This window comes from Fomitiporia mediterranea (genome assembly GCF_000271605.1).
Source record: "Fomitiporia mediterranea MF3/22 unplaced genomic scaffold FOMMEscaffold_8, whole genome shotgun sequence".
Taxonomy (NCBI): domain Eukaryota; kingdom Fungi; phylum Basidiomycota; class Agaricomycetes; order Hymenochaetales; family Hymenochaetaceae; genus Fomitiporia; species Fomitiporia mediterranea.
The window spans coordinates 2,708,180-2,729,304 of NW_006760393.1; the positions used below are offsets into that span (position 1 = coordinate 2,708,180).

Sequence of the window (21,125 nt, forward strand, 5' to 3'; positions counted from 1 at the left end):
AACATGATATTATGCTTCGGAAACTCATGAATCAACTAGCGCCTTTTTGTTGTGACTGTATTAAGAGAGCCATTATTGCTAATGAACGATGCCGTGAGCATGGATGTGAGAATGTGAGATGGAGTGAAGCATGATGATTGTTTCGTCACCTGATCTTCATCCTTCGCGTCAACATGCTAAACAGTCTTTTGTCATCTACCAATTTTCGGTCTTCAATCTCGAGCATGGGGTGCTTTTTGAACTGATTACTGTATTGAGTCTGTAGGAGATGTTTGCCTTCAGAGTAGTTCTGCCGCACGGGAATTAGGCGGCGGGAAGGCATCGATTTCCACCGAGTATCTCTGTCCTATTGAGATGCTGCACAACCCATTTTCTGCCCCTTTGGCAACGCCTGCAGCGAGGCCAGCGCTCCAGCTTACTGGATTGCAGTATCTCGACCACCGAAGCTCATCTGGTGAAGGCTTCTCAGATTCACGAACACACGGTTATCAAGGACCTTCACGCTTTGTCACCTTACACAATGCAAGCTCTCCAGGAGGGTCTGCTATTTCTAGAAGCCCAGACGGCGAACGCTGTGTCGTAGCAGGAAAGGACTGTACGTGGTCACATTCCCAATCTATTACTGCCGTAATTAAAGGAAATGACAGCTCTCAGGATACTCCGGGTATCCGATGGGTCTGAGAGGCCTGCATCGGAACACAGGTATGCTATCGGCAATGGCGGCTTCAGGATCGACATATCCAAGAACTTCTGGTCCGGAAGTGGATTGAAGGTCGATAGTGCGATGACAGACGTTGTCTGGTGTCACAAAGGTACTTCTAATCAGGAAATGTGCATATAGATCATGCCATATCAAACTGATTGGTCTTTCAAGCACTTGACACTAAGATCTTGACAAGCGCCCGAAACGGTGAAATATTCCTGTGGGATTTGCATAAACCCGGGTCGCTGAAGTATGGTATGTTGGCAGTTTAAAAATACGGGAAAACCATGCATTCATTAGAAAACTATATTTAAGAGTTACGAAAGAAAGGCCATGCGCGGTCAATCAACAAATTATCATATTCTAGCTCATTACCTCACTATTGCAGCTCCGGATCGGCGGACGGAAATTTACGTGTCTGGGTACGTATCTATCATATATTTATGTTCATCGGAGACTGGTCAGCTGATGAATTAATCAGGACTTGAGGGCTTTATCGAAGGAGTTGTTCTACATTCATCATTCTTTTGCAATTCGCACAGTTATATTCTCGCCTTCCGGATTTGAAACGTTTAATGCCATTACGGGTCTCGAAGATGGGTCGATGTGTCGGTAAGTGCGGTGTTTTGTACGTGATTATACAAGATTATTAAGTTCATGGCAACCAGGTGGGATTTGAGAATGGGACAAAAAGGTCTTCTCGAAAGAGTTCCTGTTGCCCACTCAGGGGCTATTTTGTCACTTGACTGGCGCGAAACGGGCATCAGCGGAGGGTGGCTTGCTACCGCTGGACTGGACCGAACGGTCAAGGTGATGTACCTCTATTAAAGCGCAGGAACTGAACTATACTAAACGCGGCGTTCTTCCGTCACGGTAGGTATGGGACTTCAGCGATGGTCAAGTACAGTTATCTCGGAAGCCCGCATACGTGTTACACACTTCCTATCCTGTACGCCGAGTGACGTGGCGACCGGGTTACGAAACCGAACTTGCCATTGCTTCGTACAATGAGTCTGCGTATGATCCAACTTCGAAGTCTACGCCTTCCTCTTCCGTAAATATTCCCTCTGTCATCAGCAACTTAAGTAGCGATGCTGTACAAGGACAGAACAGCCTCGGCGGGAGTAGAAAAGATGTTCAACAAATTTTAGGAACGGCCGAGATAAGAAGCGCTAGGGAAGGCGCAACCGAGAGATCCGGGGATTTGATTGAAATTTGGGACGTGCGAAGACCATGGCTTGCTAAATGGACTGTCGACGGAAGCAACTGCGAAGGCGGTGTATCAGGTGAAGAATGATTTTAATACAGTTTCCGGACCATCTTAGGCTTATGTCATTCGTATATATTCGGGCAGATATGACTTTCACGGACTCGCACGCTTTATGGGTGCAACACCCTTCCGGCGCGTTCTCTCAAATGGACTTGCGTTTCTGTGACAAGCCCATCGATTCTGTTCCTCGTTCAGCCTTGACATGGACACCTACTGGGTCCTTAACGTTCGTTTGTGAGAATGTAGAACAATGGGAGGCACCATATGATGATATGTAAGATAAATGTTCCTCAGTGGCGCCACGACTGATTATTTACAACATCACATAGGGCCAAAAGCGTAAGTTCTGAACCAGAAGAGAAGATGAATCCACATAAGCGACTGGGTAATCGTCCTTTTATCTCGTCATCCCAAACAGTTGGGACCATTTTTGGGGTGGACGATTCGGAAGACTGGGAAACGTTTAGCTTCCTTGCCCGGAACTACAAGGTTGAAGGCGCAGACCAGTCAACGTTATGTGAAGTGAATGCCAATGTGAGCTCGGGAATCGCTGTCATCGTTTCGCTTGTCTCTAAAAAAATTTACTAGACAGCATTTGAGGCAGGAAGTTATGAAACCGGTAGGATATGGCTCTTGCTTCGTTCATTGGTTGCGGACATCGGTATTCCGAGCTCGACTTCGCCACCCTTGTCTCGCAGGAACTCTACACCTGCTCTCCCACACTCTACTTCTGCTCCCGCTGCCGTGCCCATGGTGAAGAGGTCACCACTTAAGGTTCCAGAGACGCGCTCATCTTCTTCTGATCCTCCAAACCCAATACGCAAGATAGCCGAGAAGCGTTCTGGTGGGCTACCTTCCGTTTCTATGGCTTCGACATCGTCCGCCTGTGCTCCTGTGTCTCCTTTACTCTCGCAAAGTGTTGCCGGACATGAGAACGGGAAACAGCCGTTATTGAATGATGAGCACAACAAACTTAGGAGAAAGAGTATGAACGTTAGCACTCTCGGCCGACCACGGAGGCTTTCCTTACGGCGTAGTACTTCAATGAAAGCTGTGCATAGCGAAGATCAGCAGCTCCCCAGCAAATCCCGGACGGCACGCCGTGTTGGTGAAGGTGCTTTAGACGACTCAGACCCGTCTGAGGAGGAGGATGTTACTCTGACTCGTGAACGTCGTTTCAGTATGATGAAAGAGAGGACAAGTGTTGAGAGTATAGCTTCTACGGCCGGCGGATCGCTCAGGACTTTGCAGGCTCAGACTCACGTTGTATCGAGTCCTGGATTGGCTGAGGATAATGAATGGGCCGAAGACGAGAGAGAAGATTCTGCTTCGCCTGCCTCGTCTTCCGAATTTGAGTCCGACAATTCGGTTGCATCGACGACTGCCGCGCGGTCGAGCTCATTGAAGCGATCTGCGAGGAGTAGAAGTTCGACGCTCGCCTCCATGGCAGCGAGCTCGATACCGAGCGTACAGACTCGCCAAGAGCTGCCGCGAACAGACTCTCACAGCAGTGTATTGACCGTTACGGCAGGCGGTGATAAGTCGGTCCCACAGGAACAGTCTGAACAGGTGGAAGCCGTTGCGGATACAGTTTCTTTAGCACAATCACATAAAGGTCGGATCACCCGTTCGAAAGGACTTTCTGTTGCCAATCCAGATGATGAACCTTCCCACGCCGAGAATAGTAGTCCTATGGACGAAAGTGAGATGCGTTATCTAGAGTGGAATTATTCGGCCATCAAGGAAGTGGAGGATCGGTATCGGCAAGGAGCTTGGGGTGCGCTCAGGCAGATTGTGGAACATCTGGCGGAAAATGTGGGCAGGCTTATTAAACTCCGCTTTCTCGTGATATTAACTCCCACGGATGTAGGGCGACGTCCAGATGTGCGCCATGCTAGCTTGCATAGCTCCGAAGGAGCTGAAAATCTCAGCACGGAAGGCTTTGCAATTCATAGAAGGCTATATTGGTCGGTTCGATGCTCGTAATTCATCGATAAATGAATTAATCGACCCTTTTATAGAGGTTCTTTCGCGGTTTCGCATGCACGACGTTTTGGCATATATTAGGAAATATGTACCGTCAGCTGAGATCCGCGAATCAACACAAGTTCAAACCACTATCGATACGACTTGTGCATCATGTCGCAGGCCCCTACTACAGCAAGCTCTAGGTCAGCCAGATGGTATCGAACGTGCATGGAAGGGATTCAGTCAGTGCTTCGAGTGCAAAAGAGCAACGATCATGTGCACGATTTGGTATGTAACACGTTCCTCCGGTGTCCTTTTACTAATGAGCGCATTTATAACCGATAACCGCCTAGTCATCTTCCGGTCCGCTCAAGCTTATTCGTTTGTGCCGTATGCTCGCACGGTGGACATAGGGATTGTTATCATAGATATTATATGCGACGGCCATTGGTTGAGTTATCGACGCATGAAAATCGTGGACGACGACCCGCGCGGCCTCGCCCTGGCGCTGCGTCGGAAGGAAGCAATTCTACGTCGCCAAGTATCGGAGGTAGCGGGTCCTTGTACGATCAAGCTATGAGCAAAGTCATGGGACATCCTTGTGCTGCGGGTTGCGGACATTTCTGCTGGACCGTGAAAGAAAGCATGCCCTGAGCGTGAAACTCTTCCACATACGTGTCCATGCCTATATGTGATTCCTAATTACTTATCATTATTAGTTTGCTTATATCTTAGACTTCTTTATCTTGCTATGTTTTCTAATGTTCTGTGTATAGACGTGTACTATTTTCTTATACTTCTGTACTTACTTTCTCAGTCTGTCGCTTTTTGTGCTCATTATACAGGTCGGGTATCAATCCGACAATGGATTCATCATTGATATGTGGAATCAAATGGGTGTGGCATGTGCTTCATATGTGAAGAGCGCAAAAGAATATTGGCTGCGCGCTGCGTCGGACTGCGATCTGTAACATTTTTGATCCCGCAGCACAAGTTTGGCAGAAATAAATTGGTCGGCACGCGTTCACGTGTCAGTGTTTTGCCTCATTTGGGTGATGGCGCAGTGCGCAGCTTTGCAGCATGCGCAGTCAATTTGCTATAAGTACGCGAGAGCCGACGTCGTCGTTGTTGACGTGGTCCTCCACTTTGCCTATCCTTCTCGCCTAGCACGGTAATTGTCTGCTGTCTACTTTTTTCTGCGTTGCTAGAGCCATGAACGATTCAACCTCTACTTTGACGGCACCCATCACGAGGCTAGATAAGCTCCCGGAGATGGATGAGAAACAGCTTTTGCATTATCTTGCCTTCGAGGCGGCACTTTCTTCCTCCGATTATCTACTTGAGAAAAAGGTAGAAGTCAAACGGTTGCGAAAAAGTGCGTAATTCTTAAGTCAAACTAAGTTCCTCGATTTAATCTGACTTCCAACGCAGGAGACATCAGAACAGCATCTCAAACACTGATAGACGCATCTGAACATGATCCATTAGCAGTCTACGTTCGCGATACCCCTGTATGTAAATCTGCATCTGTTTCTTCTCACAAATTTATTCAAGTATCTTAATTTCCTTCTCCAGGACGCTCGTCGCCCTAAACTGCATAGAAAGTCAGAACGATTACGATACGCAATTGGTTGTAGGCAATGGGTGCGACGAAATTGGGGGTTAACCGTTAATGAAGGACGGGCTGTCGTCTGCGCGTAAGTGTCTGGGTGTTATACTGTTAGGTCGACGTTTGTGCTTATATACATTAATCCAGTCTCCCTGCTACGGAATCAAACAAGAAGACGAGACGTGACAAACGAATAGACGGGTTTTACCGTCTTATTTCTCGAGCTCTTAGTCTGATCGGAGACTCAAAGCTACAGCGGAAGGTAAGAGGTCCACTTGCTATCATAAGTCGACATCATTTCACTAACTTATCTTTACTCTTTCTAGAGATACAACGAAGTCAGTCGGATCCTCGACGAATTCTCCGCAAACACCCTCGGCTCCGCCGTGCGCGAAATGTGGTCCGTCAACGCACTCGCAACCTCACCAGACTTCCAAAGACGAGGCTACGGCGGTGCACTAGTCGACGCCATCACCAAGATGGCAGACGCAGAGAGCAGGTCAACTTACCTCCTCTCAAGCAACCCCGCCAATACGGAGTTCTACAACTCACATGGCTTCTTCACTATCGCAGAAGTGTTCATTGGCGTAGACGACCCGACATGGCACCGACCTCCGCTCCCTATTGCACTCATGGTTCGAATATTTGGAGATCAGTGAAATACCCTCATCAGTTATAAATTTATATCATCTACTTTATGGAACTCATTAATCGCTGTACAAGTTATCATTGCAATTCATGTACTTATAGAACACTCAAATACAAAGGAAATGGATTACATCACCGAGTTATACTTGCCCTGATTATTGATTGCGATCTGCATTGCTTGATGCTGCACATTTTCTAAATTAAAGCAACCCTCTGTTAGGCAAGCAGAAATCCGAAGACCGACCTCACATGGGGTCCATTTATAAAACGATACCTTGTTGATTGATCAGAAACACGTCTCCAGGTGATACCATTTAGATCTTTACAAGAATGATAGTGTAACAATGCTCATATAGATACTATCCCTGCTTCAGAGCATTGGGAGTCATGACGGTTGAAGCACATATGGACAGGTAAGAGGATTCACTTTTACAGATAACATAATAATACAGAAGGAGAAAGATGGATCCTATCAAGTTGAATCTATAGTCGGAAATGTATGTATTTGTTCTTTTACAAGATTCAACAATTATTCTTGTCGATTGTCTTTGGCTTCATATTCTACACAAAAATGAGAAGATGCAACATTCTCGATAAACGGGTTGCTATAAAAATCGCCAAGGTTCTAGGAATAGATGGTGTGGAATCACGAAATACTGGTGGAGTTATAAGCTTCCGGGTTACGAGAGACAATTTCCTATCGGAACTTGGCTTGAGTAGAGAGCGCTAGTATCAGTGATAAGCATTTAAGCCAATAACCCACAGTCACGGTGGTGATATTGGCAAAAGCAGTCTGAATGAAATATTGTCCCGGTTTCTGCCTATGTTTATTCGTGTGAGCTATTGCTTTCTATAACCTGAATACCACAGAAGTTCTCGGGTGTTGTCGGCCACTCGAGCGTCGCATACATATTCCTCATCAGACTCTGTCTGGTGGATACCCGCACCAATGGAGTTCAACGGCCATGGTGTGAAGATAATATTCAACGGTTGGCTTCCCGCGACCAAATATCACGATCATTTCTAATCCGTCACTTGGTCAATAGAGTTTTATATTTAGGGCTCAATATGAGCCACAAAGCGGAAGTAAACCGGCTTGGATTGTCTCGTCTATTACGAGTTGATATATCTGATATGAATTGATTTCCGTCGATGATGTCGGGGCAAAGAGTTCGCGGATGGTGATGTTGAGATGAATCTGCAGATGCGTGAACAAGTGCACATTCCGTCAGAAGATCGGGAAGAAACACTATTCCGTAGCTCACTCTTGTTCTTTCGTTTTTCCCGTTTTCCCGTCAAGTCTGGACCATCGGAGGCGTCTATTGTAGGTCCAGAATATGGGGAATCCATAACACATGAATTCCTTTTGCTTACAGTCGCTATTTTGAGAAGCCACCCTTGAACCTAACTTGTTGAGGTCATGATGAGATGAAGTCCGAGTGCTTGTATTCTGCCAGACTAATTGCTCGAGATTAATTGACAGGAATTGGATACGAAGGAGACAAGAGACGACAGCTGTCAAAGTAAGAGAAACGAAGATCCAAAGTTAGTTTGACGTCGAGGGCGAAGCGCTGGCGCGAGAGTGATCCTTCGAACAATGTGAAGCGAAATGAGAGATTAGATAGCAAGAAAGCATCCGTGCGGCCGCTAACTGGAGTGAGTTGTCGCCGCTGAGATTGAAATTATTCTTGGAATGGATGATCTGCGTGATCCACGCAAAGCTTGTTGAGCCGAGATCTGTCCAGTGTGTCCCGTACCTGTTTCACACCACACCGGCCTCCTCCTATACGGCAGCCCTCTAGCCACCTGCGCATCTCGTTCCTCCATCTGGGCAGTCAATTTACTGGCAGTCACAACAAGATGACTGTTCCGATACAGTCAAGTACATTCCAGCAAGACGTTCCTCAAACTGAGATCATCAAGATCCCAGACGTCGGCGAATGGGGGCGTGACGAACTCAAACACCAGTGTTTCGACCTCCGCATAGCCGTCTTTACTCATGAACAGGGCTTCCCTCTCGACGTCGAGATAGATGAGTGAGCACTTTTCCCTTCAATATCAAACCCCTATTCTTGGCGTTCCCATTCATTTCTTTCTCGTTACTTCATTTCGCCTTGTGCATTTTTGTAATATATTCGACCGAATATCGGATCGGCATCATACAAACACTATCATATTATTACTTAGCCCGTCTAAACGGCTTATGAACCGAGTTCAGCCACAAATTTATCTCCTCGACCTGCTCCGAGCATCATGCGCCTCCACCTTCTAATCCATGATTACTTCCCGTAACAATTCATATCCCAACAGAATTCAATGGAATAGAAACTCCACTTACTGACTGAATTATCATCATCGTACCTAGAGCCGACGAGACCGCAACACACTTCCTCTTGCGGCTCGTCCCTTCATCGGAACCCATCGGCACAATACGCGCCGTACGCATCGGCGATGACTACAAGCTCAGCCGATTAGTCGTGCTCAAGCAGTATCGGAAGTATCAATTTGGTCGAGCGCTCGTATTGGCATTGCATGAATGGGTAGTGCGCGATGCGCAACTGCGCGGAGCTCCCCCCGATTCGTATGTTAGATGCATAACACATTCTCAGATACCCGTCAAGTCATTCTATGCAAAGTACGTTATCACCACAGTCCCCTAAATGTTCAACACTGCTTCTGTTCTTCAATTTGTTTTACTTCGTTCTATGTGCGACGATTACACGTCCAGAATCAGCAGTGGCAGAATTAGACTTGACTATCTCAAGTAAATTAGAACCAAATTGCTGCGGACTACCTTACTTTGTCCTTTCAATCCGCGATACTCATGTCTTCCAGGGGAGCCACTCCTCCGAACCTGGTAAAAACCGCGGCAGTTACGTCTCTCCTTGTTCTTTCAATCCGTTCTTACCACTTTACTTCCGTTCCCTTCACCTCCCTCGTTCCTTCACAAGGCACTCCGATTACCCGCACTAATAATCACAACCAATTTATGGTGAATTCTTTCGGAGAATAAGTGGACGAAAGAAATTGTCCATCGTATTGTGATGAGATGAATACTCATCCAGTGGTTCTTCTCTTCTTCTTTCTTCTCTTCTTCTTCCCTCCCTCCCTCGCCCCTTTCTGTCTGTAGTGCCGAGCGCCAAGTTGTCCGCATCCCTCATCCCTCCCTACCTATGAATATGCCACAACTCGCCTCCTTCGACGCGGTCCATGCTCATTCCGAATCAACTCTTTACTTTGTTGACTGACTTGACTTGCCTTTCATCCTATTTAGGTATGGCTATGAACCCGAGGTACGTACGACGTACAACATGAACACCATTCAAGCAGTATTAATGTTACGCCATGTACATCGTGCCATACGCACCGCTACTTCGCTACACTTTGTGCGAATCATTTCGTATCATCCTATTGAATAACAATTATCGAACGTCGAATACTGGATATTGAATCCATTGAACATTAACGACTTCTGACACGCTAATTTACCTTCCGGTCCTCGACGCTTCTGGCTCTGATTCTGGGCTCTAATTTTGATTCTGGTTCTACGCTGCTTCGTTCTTTCCTTCGTTTCCTCGTTCTCGGCGCTCTCAACGTTCCATCCACCTATCAATCCACCGACCGTCGTATCTACGCATCTACACACACATTCATACACACATCCTTTACCTATCCGATTTATGGTTCTTTGATCTCATCTTCGTCTCCGTCTTTCGTCGCCTTCGGGTACCATATTCCGAATTACCGTACTCCGAATTCCGAACCCCGCATGCCGAATTCCTCATACCGGAATCTGGATACTGGATACCGGCGGTGTCGCCAACGAAAACGATAAAGGGTCTCGCATTCGACGAAGACGGGGCGCCACATCAGAAAATGGTGGCTCGACTGCGGATTCCGCAATCTAACTCCGACGTTTGCACATGAGAAGGCATTTGCATTCGAGAACACAGTTTCTTATTCATTTCTTGCGTCTGACCCGGCGACATGTATGTGTGAGCGCGCGAATGTGGCTCACACGCTTGCGTCGCATCGGCCACCTTCGCAGTGGGAGTTTCAGAAGTAGGTTGAATTATCGGATTAGATTGTATTTGGAATAGATCCCTTTGATGACGGAATTTATCTTCGTAAGCATTTTTTTGTATGTTAGGAATGCTAGAAAGATCTTTATGTTTTGGGTTTGTCATTCGTTTGACAGAACTGACATATCTCTTTCAGCCATTGACATTCCCCATTAGTTTACTTCACTCGTCGTCCATTGGCTAGTTCACTTGACTACACAAATCTATTATCTTTTGCAATATAGATCCACCAACTGTCGATCTCCCTCTCTATCTACGTTGAACCACACAAGACAAAACCACGACAACCAAAGAAGAAATGACATGTACACATATAATCATAACTCATTAAAAAAGAACCATAAACACGAAAACACAGCAACACAGGCGACGACAACGACAACAAACAGAGCAAGCGAGGGAAAGTAATTGATTGTCTATGTATACGTCCTGCCAGTGAGAAAAAGAGAGATGTGCATGTATGATCAAATACTGGTCAAATGCTGAGTTGGGGTGTTCAAAACATGCTAGTCGAGCCGCGGGGTATATAACACAAACAGACAGACCACCACATGTATATATCTCGGAAACCTCGGAACAAACGCACTCCTCGTAGTACGCAGAAGGGATACGCACAAGAAGGAACAAGAAGAAAGGAGACGAGACAAGAGAGGAGAGAGGGGGAAAGGAGCTATGATACAGCTGTAGGGCATACGTATACAATCGTTGACATCTCGAAGATAAGACAAACGAAAAGAGGAAGATTGACCCAAGAAACAGAAGAGAAGGTGTCCGAGTGTGTAAATCGATTCTCGAGAGCATCTGCCAATAGCCCAATAACTGACCCGAACGAATGTCGCGAGAATGAAGAACAAGGAGGAGAAAAGTGATATAACCTCGTCTGACTTGACGGGGAGGTCGAAATGACGTCAAAAAGGGTCGTGGAGAACGGAGAAGGAAAGAATAATGGAGGGCGAGCTTGTGGCGGGGGGCGAAGAGCACTCAGCGGTATGAGCGCCATCGAAGCAAGAAACTAGGGGATGGGAACTTGTAATTCAGCCCCTATCTCTTGCTTTCCCCGTCGAGGAAGAAGGAATCAAAGTAGAAAAACCGAGTATGAACACGGGACCGGCTCTGACAAAAAAGAATAATGTTAAAAGCGCATAATCGGAAAAAGGCATAAAAACTCGAAAGCTCAGGGCCAGCCAAGGAAAAAAAATCATGAAAGGTCATGAAAGAGAAAGTATAACAAAAAGGGAAGGAAGAGTTCGTGGAAGAATTGATAGAAGGGAAAGAAGGGTAGATGACTAAGCAATGGCTTCTAAACCGGACAAAACAAACTTTCGCCTCCTATCCTAAGAAGCAGAGCGCTGAAAACAAAGAACACTAAATGAGGGAACATGCGATCTCGACATCGACTCGGGGTCGTCTCGGAAGAGTCCATGTGTATGCGTGTATGTATATAAAGTCGAAGGGAAGAACAGCGGCGCAGGATCGACCCGAAAAGCAAGATAGCGAAGAATAAACGACAATGGAGACAGCAGGGATTGCAGATGACCATGCGATACGAAAGTAAGAGAAGCCTGAGCCCTTTGGGCTTGTGGGACGTGATAGCACATAGTCAGCAGTCTCCGTCCTTTTGGTCCTGTTCCAAAACCTAACAGCTCTCGGCATTGGAGTAGGACTTCGAAGAAGCCGAACATGGCCGCCAGACTCCGAAGGGATCGTCCACGTGGACGACGGACAGACCTATTCTGGGACAGCTGCAGGAGTGCGGCGGCGCGTCAAAATGATAGTATGAATTGAATGGGCCGACAAAAGGGGTGCAGGAACGGGGAACGAAGACCGATAGCAGAGGCGAAAGTAGCTGAGACGATGGGCATAGGGCATAGGGCATAGGGCATTGGAGTACCGAAGTAGGTTCCAGGCCAGCGGGGAAAGAACGACTCAGGAGAAAAGGTGAGCGGGGGGCGGGCTAGTACAGGAACAGAACAGGTAAGACAGCAAAGGCAGGAGTGGGCCAAAACAAAGGTCGTAATCGCGGTTAGCCACCTCACTCTCCTAACTCCAATGCGAATCCCACTTGTCCAATACCAAATGCCAGCAGAACGAGCGATAGCGCGAATCCGAGGTCATTAAACCGAATTCACTCGGAGCTCAGAGACGGCTAGGCCGACGCGTCCCAATGCGCTCTTCGTCCGTTGTGAAGCCTTCGCTGTCCATCTCCTGATCCGGCTCAATCTCGCTATCCGAACTCATCCCTGCTTCATGAGCAGGGCGGCCAATGACAAAGGTGGTTTCCGTCGCTGAGCCTGTGCCGCTCAGCGAGTAAGTTGGGAACACCAAAGAGGACGAGCCCGAGGACTCCGTGTTGAAGTTGATCGTTGTCTCAAAGCCGACAGTGCCCTCTTCATATAGCCTGCGCGCCGCCTCGTAGGCCAGCTTCTCCTTCTCTGCTCTTGCGAGAAACGGCTGTCATATGAAAGCGAAATGAACGTAAGAAAAAGTCAGTAACAGCGTAGACATAAAATTCAAGTCAAAGATTAAGCGAGAGAATAAACGAAATAGGAAACAAAAGATAGGGGCTCCTTCTTTCCTCGGGATCGCGCGAAAAGAAGAGGGGGGAGAACAGAAGAGCGGACACCAGATAGAAAGGGAGTGTGAATAGATGCACAGCAAAATGAAACGGGAAGGGCGCAGAAGCTGCGAAGGTGCAAGGGGGAAGGAGCGGATGAGAAGCGAATACCAAAGTAAACGCAAGAGCTGCGGAGTACAGTGGGATTGGGTGATTTTGGTGAATAAGACATAGCAGGACAAAAATCGGGGCACAGCGTCGGAGATTGAATACAGAGGGACGGAACAGTTAAGGAGCAGGAGCCAAACAAGATCGGGATGAAGTGGGGAAGAACTAGTTAAAGGGGGCAGGTAAGGTAGGATGACGAAATGTTGCTGGACAATGCGAATTCCGAGCCGATACTTGCGAGCAAGATGCCGCAGCAGTATCCAGCTCCAAAATTGGCACTGCGATAAACAAACAAACACAAGGAGGGTACACACTGCGAAGCACCCCGATTAGGCAAAGCGGCAAACTGCCAATCATGCAAAAACAGGGGAAAAGACAGGGAAATTGCCAATCGCAATCCCTACTCGGAAAGGCAGTACGAAGGGAGGCAATACAGGAAGTGTGAAAGTGGACAGGTAAGAAAAAGAAGACACGAACTGGGAGGGGGGAACGGTAAAGGAAAGAAAATAATCAATGAAGCTCACCTTGCGATCTTCATCGGTCATAGCGCGCCATGTCTGGGCAGCAAGCACACTCTGTGCTGTAGTTTCTTTCTCGTCACCGAATACTTGCTTAACGCGCTCTGGGTCGGCGCGGATGTGTTGTAAGAACATGAAGTACGCGGACAGCGGCTTCTTTGGTGCGTTCGGATCCTTGATGTTACCCTTACGCGATTTGCCTGCCTTTCGCTGCGCCGCGCGGTAAGCGTTCTCGCGCTTAATGTCGTCTGGAGTAAGCGTGCGCTGCCATGCAGCCATCTCGCGCTCCCGCGCTTCTTTGGCTGCTTGCGAGCGACGCTTGTACGGCTGTAGAATTAAAGTAGAATGCGAATTGATATAATCAGTTTCTTCGTCTCAGAAGTTGCATGAGGGGGAACGAATGATGAGGGGACGTGAAGTAAGAGAGTCTAACGCACCTCCTTCTGTTGTGGAGTCAGGCTTGCGTACTCAGCGCCGGCCTCCTTAGCCGCTTGTGCGACGTTAAGCTTGCGGTCACCGCCGTTCATCATCTGATGGCGCTGGATCCAGTCTGTAAAGTATAACTGCCACGTTGATGGCGCAAGCTTTGGCGGGCGGAGTTCCGAGCGCATCGGTGTCGTTTCTCGGTCTCTGCCATCCTTATTCTTACCGGAGGACGGAGACACGTCCTTCTCAGCAGACGGCTCCCGCGAACGTGAGCGGGCGGCTGAAGTGGGCGAGAGCGTCGCTCCACTCAACTGCGGCGAAGGAGTCTGTGCATTCGAGGTACGCTTCCTCCGACGCACCGTTGCATCTGGGTCCGTCTCGTTAAACCCAACTCCCAAGTTTGTCGATGACAGCGACGAGGGGAAAGGGACGCGCACCGTCGCCATATTGTCCTCTGAATTGAACTTCATATCCATGTTCTTGTCGACGTTCATTGCCGCGTCCGTATTCGAGTCGATGCCAGAGCTCCAGGCAAACTCCGCTCCCGTATTCGTACGTGTCTTGTCGCGCCGTTCTGCCTCGGCTTGAAGCTGACCCTGAGCAAAGCCTGCTAACGCTCTCGTAGAGAACACTGCGCGCTGGGCATCGCGTACTCCCGTAACAATGCGCTGACTAACGGACCGTATACGTGGACGAAGTACGCCCCTACTGCCGGTTCCGGTTCCGTTTCCAGTAGTACGTGTCGGCGACTCCGGAGCAGGATTGAACGCGCCACTGACGCTGTTGACAGACAATGGAGACGTCTCAGACGGCAAAAACCCGAAACCTGAATTAGCGTGTGCTTGGGGCTGAGCAGGAGCACTCGCAGGTTGGAACAGCTGCGTAAGCGAGTGACCATACGGATGAAAGTCAATGTTGGTATTGTTGTTGGCCGAGGGAATGGGTATAGGTGCCGTCGCAGATGCCGGAGTCATGACATCAAATCCTTGTCCGCGGGTTTGCTGTCCAAATACACTGTTGTCACTAGCACTACGTCCATGCTCACTGAGCATTACCGGCACTGACGGCGCAGGTGTCTCATATAGCTGTGTAGCCCAAGACGGTACTGAAGCACTTCCAGGTGCTGATAACTCAAGATCGCGCGGTGACACCGCAGGAGAGGAATGAGGTTCAAGACGGGGCTGGAGAGGAATATTCATCGGCTCCGATGCCGAGGGAAAGACATGCTGAAACTGCTGCTGTTCTTGTACTTCCATCTGAGGTTGGCCCTGGGGAAGTGGCAATGTCGGGGAATGTGTGTCAACATTCGTCTTCGGTGACTCCATCTGTGGCTGCGTCTGACCAGGAAGAAAGCCAGGTCGATCCCACGACAGCGGCGCGAACTCAGTTGCCGGACTGTAAGCGAGACCCAAGCCTGACATCTCTGAGCACGGGTTCGGGTTGAAGAGTCCACCAGAGTCCTGTCCCCCATTCAACCCGTAGTCATACCCCAAGGGCCCGAACGGATTCGCGAACAGCATGCCACTAGCAGCGTCGCCGTTCCCATCGCCAAAGCCTAGTCCAAGCCCTGGCGTACCAGCATTAGGAGCAAGCGCGGGGTAGTCATGCGCAGGCGAGTAGAGCGGCGGCGAACGCGGAGATGTATTCGCGTCCGCTACATTGAGTGTACTAGCGGACCACGACGCCGGCGACGGAGAGCCAAACCCAAAGTTCGAGTTTGAGTCAGACAGCGCAGGCGACGCACCGTCCACCTCACTAGACGGCGGAGGGGACGCATGTGCGGCATCGGCACCGAAGGTACCGCTCATGGCGGCGGCGGCGGCGGAGATAGGCGAACCATTGGACAAGTACGGGGAGGAGCTCTCGAACGCGTCGAGAACTACATACTGGTCCATGCCAACGTCTGCGAGCTCACGCTCGAAGCGTTCCGCATCCTCGATGTCGCATGCTGCGGAAGCAAAAGCTTGGGAGGAATGGAGAGGACGATCGTGGTGGTCATGGGCGGCGGAAGCAAAGTCAAAGTTGGTGGTGTCGGTGGAGGCATTGGGGTTGGAGTTAGCATTAGCGGTAGAGGTGCTGTTTGTGACGGTGAGTGCAGGTGGCTGCAGGAGGGGAGCGGTGCCCCTGTCGGCGGGGGCGCGTGAGTACGCGTACATGGGAAAGCGTTGAGTGGGATGGGGTGCGAGCGGTGTGGAAGGTAGTCGCGGGGCGGAGACGTTAAACGTGGTAGAGGACCACGACATGCGGCAGGGGAAGCGGAAGTGAATGAGGAGGGGGCAATAGGGAGGAGGAAGGGTCGCTGCCGTATTTATAGGTAATGGGCTATGCCTATAAGATAGGATTAGTATTGGGTCGGAATAGGGATGGCCTTACATACGTATATGCTCCCCTGCAGCTAGCCTCCGCCGGCGGACAAGAGACGCGCTCGGCAGCTCGAGGAGGTGTTAGGGACACGCGTGTGTCACGGTGATTCACGCAGCGCTTCGGGGCGAATGTATGGGCGAGCAGCGGGGGAGATTGATGACGCTGATGAAGGCCAACTCGCTCCGCAGATCGCAGCATTTGCATAACCACCCGCATCCCGTTCAGTTCCAGGGGGCCCAGCAAGAAGTCCACGAAGTGACTCATGGTCATGTGTCGACAGCTGGTGGGAGTCAATAGCAATAGCGTCTGTGCTGCGAGCAAGAACAATCAGATTCCCTGCAGAATCAACGGAAAAGTGAATCAGCAATTACGAGACCCGAGGACATCTCCTGTCACCCCTCCATGACAGAACCATCTCACCATCTTGTGCTCACTTCCATTGGCAAGGGTCCTTAGCCATCGATCGCACTGGGTAATCTTGTCCGTGAGAGGCGTGCACTCGGCGCTGCACCCCTCCACTCGCACTAACCGCTAACAGCCCCGTCACGTCACCCCGTCACACTATCCTCCGGCCCTGATTTTTCGATATCGCGAACCGGCTTCTCGTTCCCTGCCTTCCGCTCAAGCGGGTCATATCTACCTTTTAGAGTTTTCACCAGCAGTCCTCAGGGTCTTGCTCAGGGTTTATCGCCCGTGCTTCTCTTCCTTCCTCATAGGCCTTCTTGTTTAAACCTCCATTCCATCATCAAAACCCTCTTGCTCGAATAGGCGCCTGCAACTGACACTTCCTTTATTTTTACTCGACGAATGAACGAGAACGTGTGAACGACTCCGGTTAAAACGAAAAGAACATAGCCTTCTTGAAGATTATTGGAAATTTCTTTCCTTACAGCTCATTGTCAATTCGCATTCCGCTTGTCGATCGTCATTTCTAGTCATAAAGCCATCCCGACGTGCTGTACACGTCCGCTATACGGAACAGACAAATTAGAAATCCCCGCCTCTCGCTTGTGTTTTTAACGTATGCGCACTGTCCCCTTGTCTGACAAGCGACACGTATTATTATCTCACGAGAATAACGAATAATAAATCCGGTAATTTCCAGTGATGCTTTACATAGGATGCCGTACAGCATAGCAATTATCTCAACTACCGTCGCAGTTAATTTCCCCTCTTCCACCCATCTCACACACGCTCTTCACCCGCGCGGGATGTACGCGGAGTCAATATCGCGTATCTCGTACCGTGCACATCGCCCCGTCTCGAAAAATTAATTTAATTCACTTTTATCCGCCGGCACAGACACGGGCTGGTCGGACATAATTTTAATCTTATTGTACTCTCACCGCACGCACGCGTTCATTTTACAGGGTAAAATTAAATTCATTTCCTCCGGACGGGGCGACGGGACGATGAACGTTATCGATTAATTCCAGACTCTCCTCGACTCCACCCACGCACACGCAACTCGCACACGCGGAAGTATATCCTTAGAATTCTATATGCACGCGAATGAAATTGAAAGAAAACTGACCGTCGATCATCGGCGTATCAAACTCCTTTGCAACGTGTTCATCTCGATGATGATGTCTATTCTATTTGTATTGCCTGCGGTCCGTCCTCGCCTGACAGTGCATGCTGCATGGCAAATGGCACATGAATATCAGGCAGGTGTAATAATGTGATTATTAGCGGGCAATTCTGTTACTGACAACAGAAGATGAAGTGAGCACGGATCGCGCTCGGGAATTACCCGCTCCACGTCTATCTTACCTGTGTTATCCAGCTTACTGCCACTCGCACACTTGCCTACTGGACTCGGCGGGAAGGACGCCGTGATACACAAAATCGCCGAGAAATCGCCCCGCAAGCTTACATCAATACAATCTCGATTTCGGTACGGATGCACGATGTGCAATCTCGGTCGTTGGTCCTCCCGCGAGCTATAAAGTCGACTAGCTCGTTCGACCCTTAACATGCCACGATTCACCACCCAGTCTTTGCTCTCCACAATTTTGCGCTCATTCGATACCGATTTCCGTTTCTGACTTCAAAACCGCTATCCTCGGGAAAAACATGGTTCTTGATGAGTTTATTATCGCTGCAAACAAGACCTCTGTCAGTACCGTATGAGTAAAATATTCAAATCAATTTACTCCGACTCGGATGTAGTTATAGTCTGCTATTAAAAGAGTACGTCGGGATGTCTGATATGCTAAATGCCCTTGCCCTGGACTGATTTATCAATCATGTGTAGTCGACAATCACCCTAGTTAGTTTTCAGAAAATAAGCATCAGTAAGGAAGTTGATGAAGCTCTGCCGCGAAGGTTCTCATTTCGATTAACCAAGAAAGACATAGATTACCCTTCTAGATTACTTGGATCACTGACAGAATTTTGATCATCATCGCCATCATCAAAATCAAAAGCTGTTCCTATTGTTGTAATAGCGGTAGAACTAGTGATAAGCAGTTCGGGTAATCTTCTACTTTCGACGTCATTCATTAAGCTCTGGATCCTAGCCCACAAACTAGTAGTAATATATACCCCAACATCGGCGCTACTGAGAGGTATGATTTGGATTCTTCATGAATAGTATCGGCAACACGCGCATCGGTGAGGCGAGGAAACCGAAAAACAATCAAGACCCTCTTTCACATATTGAACCTTCCAAACAGCTACCAAGAGATAGAGGCGCAATAGAGGCGCGGAACTTACCTCACCCCGAACCTGGAAATGCCAAAAGGCCTAGAGTCACAGATAAACGTGAATTCGACACGTATTCAGCAATGTGGCTTTGCATTACTTTCGAATTCACAACGGCGCTCTGCTGATGCTAAGATACTCAATACTAATCTCGGTAGTATATGCGATCATGGATTCGTGATGCCACTCCTGTCCGTACCGAATGTATCACTTACATGTACCGACCCGAACATGATGTATCAGCAGACTCGGGCCCAGATGCAAGTGAGTGGGTCAGCGAGTTCGATGAGCGGCATACTGCGCGGTTGTGTGCGGCAGCGTCCGCGCCACAGGACTAGCGACAGCGCCCTAGCGTCGTACCCAGCTCAGCCTCCTCCTGACCTGAACATATGCAACATCAAATATCAGTATCTCAAACAGGAATTGACAAAGAATCAAAGTCCACAACAAAATCACTCAACACAACCGAGTCCCGACGCTAAGTTTAATGTGGATCAAAATTGCCACCAGAGGTGAAGCAATGCAAGGCACGAGCCCTTGGCGCATACATACAAAGATTATCTATTGAAATCGGGCTCGGAAGGGGGTAAAGTTCAGCGGGAGAAGCTTTTCACATTTCTATTCATATACTACATGAATTACTCGTGATCGACGCGCCGCTCAGGTTCGTGCTCGGGAGTCGGAAGAGTCGGGGCATTGGTCAGCGCGGACCTGCGGGATCACGGAGTTCTGTACGATCGTATGTCAAATCGGACCGGACCGGCAAGTCAATCCAGGTTCCAGAGCGACTTCGCCGTCCACGCAATCGTAATCGCGAGCAGAAGTTGCTTCCAGAGATCGCGGGGGCAAACTATATCCACACATACCGTCGGGATGACGAGACCGTAATCGTATCACGCTCAATCGTTCGTATCGCAGAAACGGAACCTGATCAACGAGTGAGAGTATGATCCGCTCTCCATCTCTCCATCGCGAAGAAGCTCTTCTCTCCATTCCCCGCAATGGATCGGCGTTCGTACTGCCTCCGCCATCCTCTTGCGTATCTCTCGTCACCATCATCAGTAACCTCAAAGAAAGATAAAACACCGGAATCAGATTAGCGAGCAACACTGCTTCTCTTGAGCACACGGTCATTGGCTATGTTACACATTTTGCTAATTACGCAGCAAGTCTCCATTCGATGGAAGTAAACCGTCGGCACCGAATTAGGAATCCAGCATACACACAGGGGTGCTGAAACACGTGTATCAGCGTCCGCGTACGTATGATGCCTACGCTGTTCAACGGCAAACGAGGCAATAGATGGTATGGAAGCCACAGGGACCTCTGGATTCCTTACGTATTATTTTACTATACTATACATATGATGCACTACTGATCAAAGCTCACAGAGAGGAGTTACCATACGAAATAACAAATGCCCAAACCGGCAAGTAAAAGAGACGTTAGAATTAGCAACAGTGGCGGCGCGGAGGCAAAGATAGGCAAGTAGTCATCATTTTCTTCATCATCTTCATCATTCTTGCCGATCCATTCCTCGTACTCGGCAGACATAGCAACCACCATATCATATGATGCATCGTGCATTTCTGACTCTGACTCGTTCGGCAAATAAAGACTATGCACGGCCACTTCCCACAACAACTGGTGACCGATCCGTTTCTCGATTCTTTCAACAACGACTCCGCGGAAATAATGGAATATTTCCACTCATGGAGAACAAAGCAAGAAATTAATTTCAAATAGCTGAAAATCGCAGTGGGAAGTCCACGGACAGCCCGGGGGTCCGGAAGAGGGGTACAAGCTGGGGTACACGTTTATCGATGGGCGGGATGAGGAGATAGCAGGATTAATATTCGTGCCACGTTCCACGTTCGTCGCTGCCGCATCGGCGGAGGAATGTGCGTGGTACAGGGTGTCTGAAGTCCGGAACTCAGAATCCTGTAACATTACACCATAAGCCAGGGCCTGGAGTCCGAACCATACACATATATTCATCTCCACATCCTCACACTCCACGAACAGCAGAGAATCACGGAATCACGGAATAGAGTTCGAACAAAGGAGAGTTGGCCAAAGGAAGAATTCTCCTTCAAAAGAAGCCTGTCT

The 21,125-nt window shown here is 48.8% G+C and overlaps 8 protein-coding genes across 8 annotated transcripts; 4 read left to right on the forward strand and 4 right to left on the reverse strand.

Annotated features, from left to right (window-relative positions):
* Window positions 1-311: 311 nt before the first annotated feature.
* On the forward strand, window positions 312-4,755 carry FOMMEDRAFT_126632 (WD40 repeat-like protein). The gene is made up of 13 exons (XM_007268796.1): window positions 312-595; window positions 648-812; window positions 875-958; window positions 1,019-1,125; window positions 1,185-1,315; window positions 1,372-1,513; window positions 1,581-1,989; window positions 2,058-2,247; window positions 2,303-2,507; window positions 2,562-3,788; window positions 3,844-3,940; window positions 3,995-4,229; window positions 4,295-4,755. The coding sequence occupies exons 1-13, from the start codon at window positions 355-357 to the stop codon at window positions 4,593-4,595; spliced, it is 3,534 nt and encodes a 1,177-aa protein (XP_007268858.1). The 5' UTR covers window positions 312-354; the 3' UTR covers window positions 4,596-4,755.
* Window positions 4,756-5,142: 387 nt separating this feature from the next.
* FOMMEDRAFT_169673 (uncharacterized protein) lies at window positions 5,143-6,242 on the forward strand. The gene is made up of 5 exons (XM_007268797.1): window positions 5,143-5,316; window positions 5,373-5,452; window positions 5,517-5,638; window positions 5,698-5,812; window positions 5,877-6,242. The coding sequence occupies exons 1-5, from the start codon at window positions 5,154-5,156 to the stop codon at window positions 6,207-6,209; spliced, it is 813 nt and encodes a 270-aa protein (XP_007268859.1). The 5' UTR covers window positions 5,143-5,153; the 3' UTR covers window positions 6,210-6,242.
* Window positions 6,243-7,986: 1,744 nt separating this feature from the next.
* FOMMEDRAFT_21943 (uncharacterized protein) lies at window positions 7,987-9,072 on the forward strand. Its single transcript, XM_007268798.1, has 2 exons — window positions 7,987-8,234; window positions 8,564-9,072. The coding sequence occupies exons 1-2, from the start codon at window positions 8,059-8,061 to the stop codon at window positions 8,856-8,858; spliced, it is 471 nt and encodes a 156-aa protein (XP_007268860.1). The 5' UTR covers window positions 7,987-8,058; the 3' UTR covers window positions 8,859-9,072.
* Window positions 9,073-9,876: 804 nt separating this feature from the next.
* On the reverse strand, window positions 9,877-11,280 carry FOMMEDRAFT_158737 (uncharacterized protein; the record flags this gene model as incomplete). The annotated part of the gene is made up of 3 exons (XM_007268799.1): window positions 9,877-9,918; window positions 9,986-10,102; window positions 10,975-11,280. The coding sequence occupies 3 exons, from the start codon at window positions 11,278-11,280 to the stop codon at window positions 9,877-9,879; spliced, it is 465 nt and encodes a 154-aa protein (XP_007268861.1).
* Window positions 11,281-11,614: 334 nt separating this feature from the next.
* Window positions 11,615-12,156, reverse strand: FOMMEDRAFT_158738 (uncharacterized protein; the record flags this gene model as incomplete). The annotated part of the gene is made up of 2 exons (XM_007268800.1): window positions 11,615-12,022; window positions 12,076-12,156. The coding sequence occupies 2 exons, from the start codon at window positions 12,154-12,156 to the stop codon at window positions 11,615-11,617; spliced, it is 489 nt and encodes a 162-aa protein (XP_007268862.1).
* Window positions 12,157-13,355: 1,199 nt separating this feature from the next.
* On the reverse strand, window positions 13,356-13,808 carry FOMMEDRAFT_90339 (uncharacterized protein; the record flags this gene model as incomplete). The annotated part of the gene is made up of 1 exon (XM_007268801.1): window positions 13,356-13,808. A coding segment is annotated over one exon (453 nt), but the record flags the coding sequence as incomplete, so codon positions are not given.
* A 185-nt stretch (window positions 13,809-13,993) lies between these two features.
* FOMMEDRAFT_68203 (uncharacterized protein) lies at window positions 13,994-14,164 on the reverse strand (the record flags this gene model as incomplete). The annotated part of the gene is made up of 1 exon (XM_007268802.1): window positions 13,994-14,164. A coding segment is annotated over one exon (171 nt), but the record flags the coding sequence as incomplete, so codon positions are not given.
* A 4,829-nt stretch (window positions 14,165-18,993) lies between these two features.
* FOMMEDRAFT_21947 (uncharacterized protein) lies at window positions 18,994-19,472 on the forward strand. Its single transcript, XM_007268803.1, has one exon. The coding sequence runs from the start codon at window positions 19,178-19,180 to the stop codon at window positions 19,352-19,354; it is 177 nt and encodes a 58-aa protein (XP_007268865.1). The 5' UTR covers window positions 18,994-19,177; the 3' UTR covers window positions 19,355-19,472.
* The last annotated feature ends 1,653 nt before the right edge of the window (window positions 19,473-21,125 follow it).

Excerpts from the sequence above, each read along its gene's own strand:
- FOMMEDRAFT_126632 (XM_007268796.1), top strand. The coding sequence starts at position 355 with ATGCTGCACAACCCATTTTCTGCCCCTTTGGCAACGCCTGCAGCGAGG. Across the intron at positions 1,126-1,184 it reads ACGGAAATTTACGTGTCTGG|GACTTGAGGGCTTTATCGAA; the intron begins GTACGTATCTAT and ends TGAATTAATCAG. Across the intron at positions 2,508-2,561 it reads TATGTGAAGTGAATGCCAAT|ACAGCATTTGAGGCAGGAAG; the intron begins GTGAGCTCGGGA and ends AAAATTTACTAG.
- FOMMEDRAFT_169673 (XM_007268797.1), top strand. The coding sequence starts at position 5,154 with ATGAACGATTCAACCTCTACTTTGACGGCACCCATCACGAGGCTAGAT. Across the intron at positions 5,317-5,372 it reads AGTCAAACGGTTGCGAAAAA|GAGACATCAGAACAGCATCT; the intron begins GTGCGTAATTCT and ends CTTCCAACGCAG. Across the intron at positions 5,453-5,516 it reads TCTACGTTCGCGATACCCCT|GACGCTCGTCGCCCTAAACT; the intron begins GTATGTAAATCT and ends TTCCTTCTCCAG.
- FOMMEDRAFT_21943 (XM_007268798.1), top strand. The coding sequence starts at position 8,059 with ATGACTGTTCCGATACAGTCAAGTACATTCCAGCAAGACGTTCCTCAA. Across the intron at positions 8,235-8,563 it reads CTCGACGTCGAGATAGATGA|AGCCGACGAGACCGCAACAC; the intron begins GTGAGCACTTTT and ends CATCGTACCTAG.
- FOMMEDRAFT_21947 (XM_007268803.1), top strand. The coding sequence starts at position 19,178 with ATGCGATCATGGATTCGTGATGCCACTCCTGTCCGTACCGAATGTATC.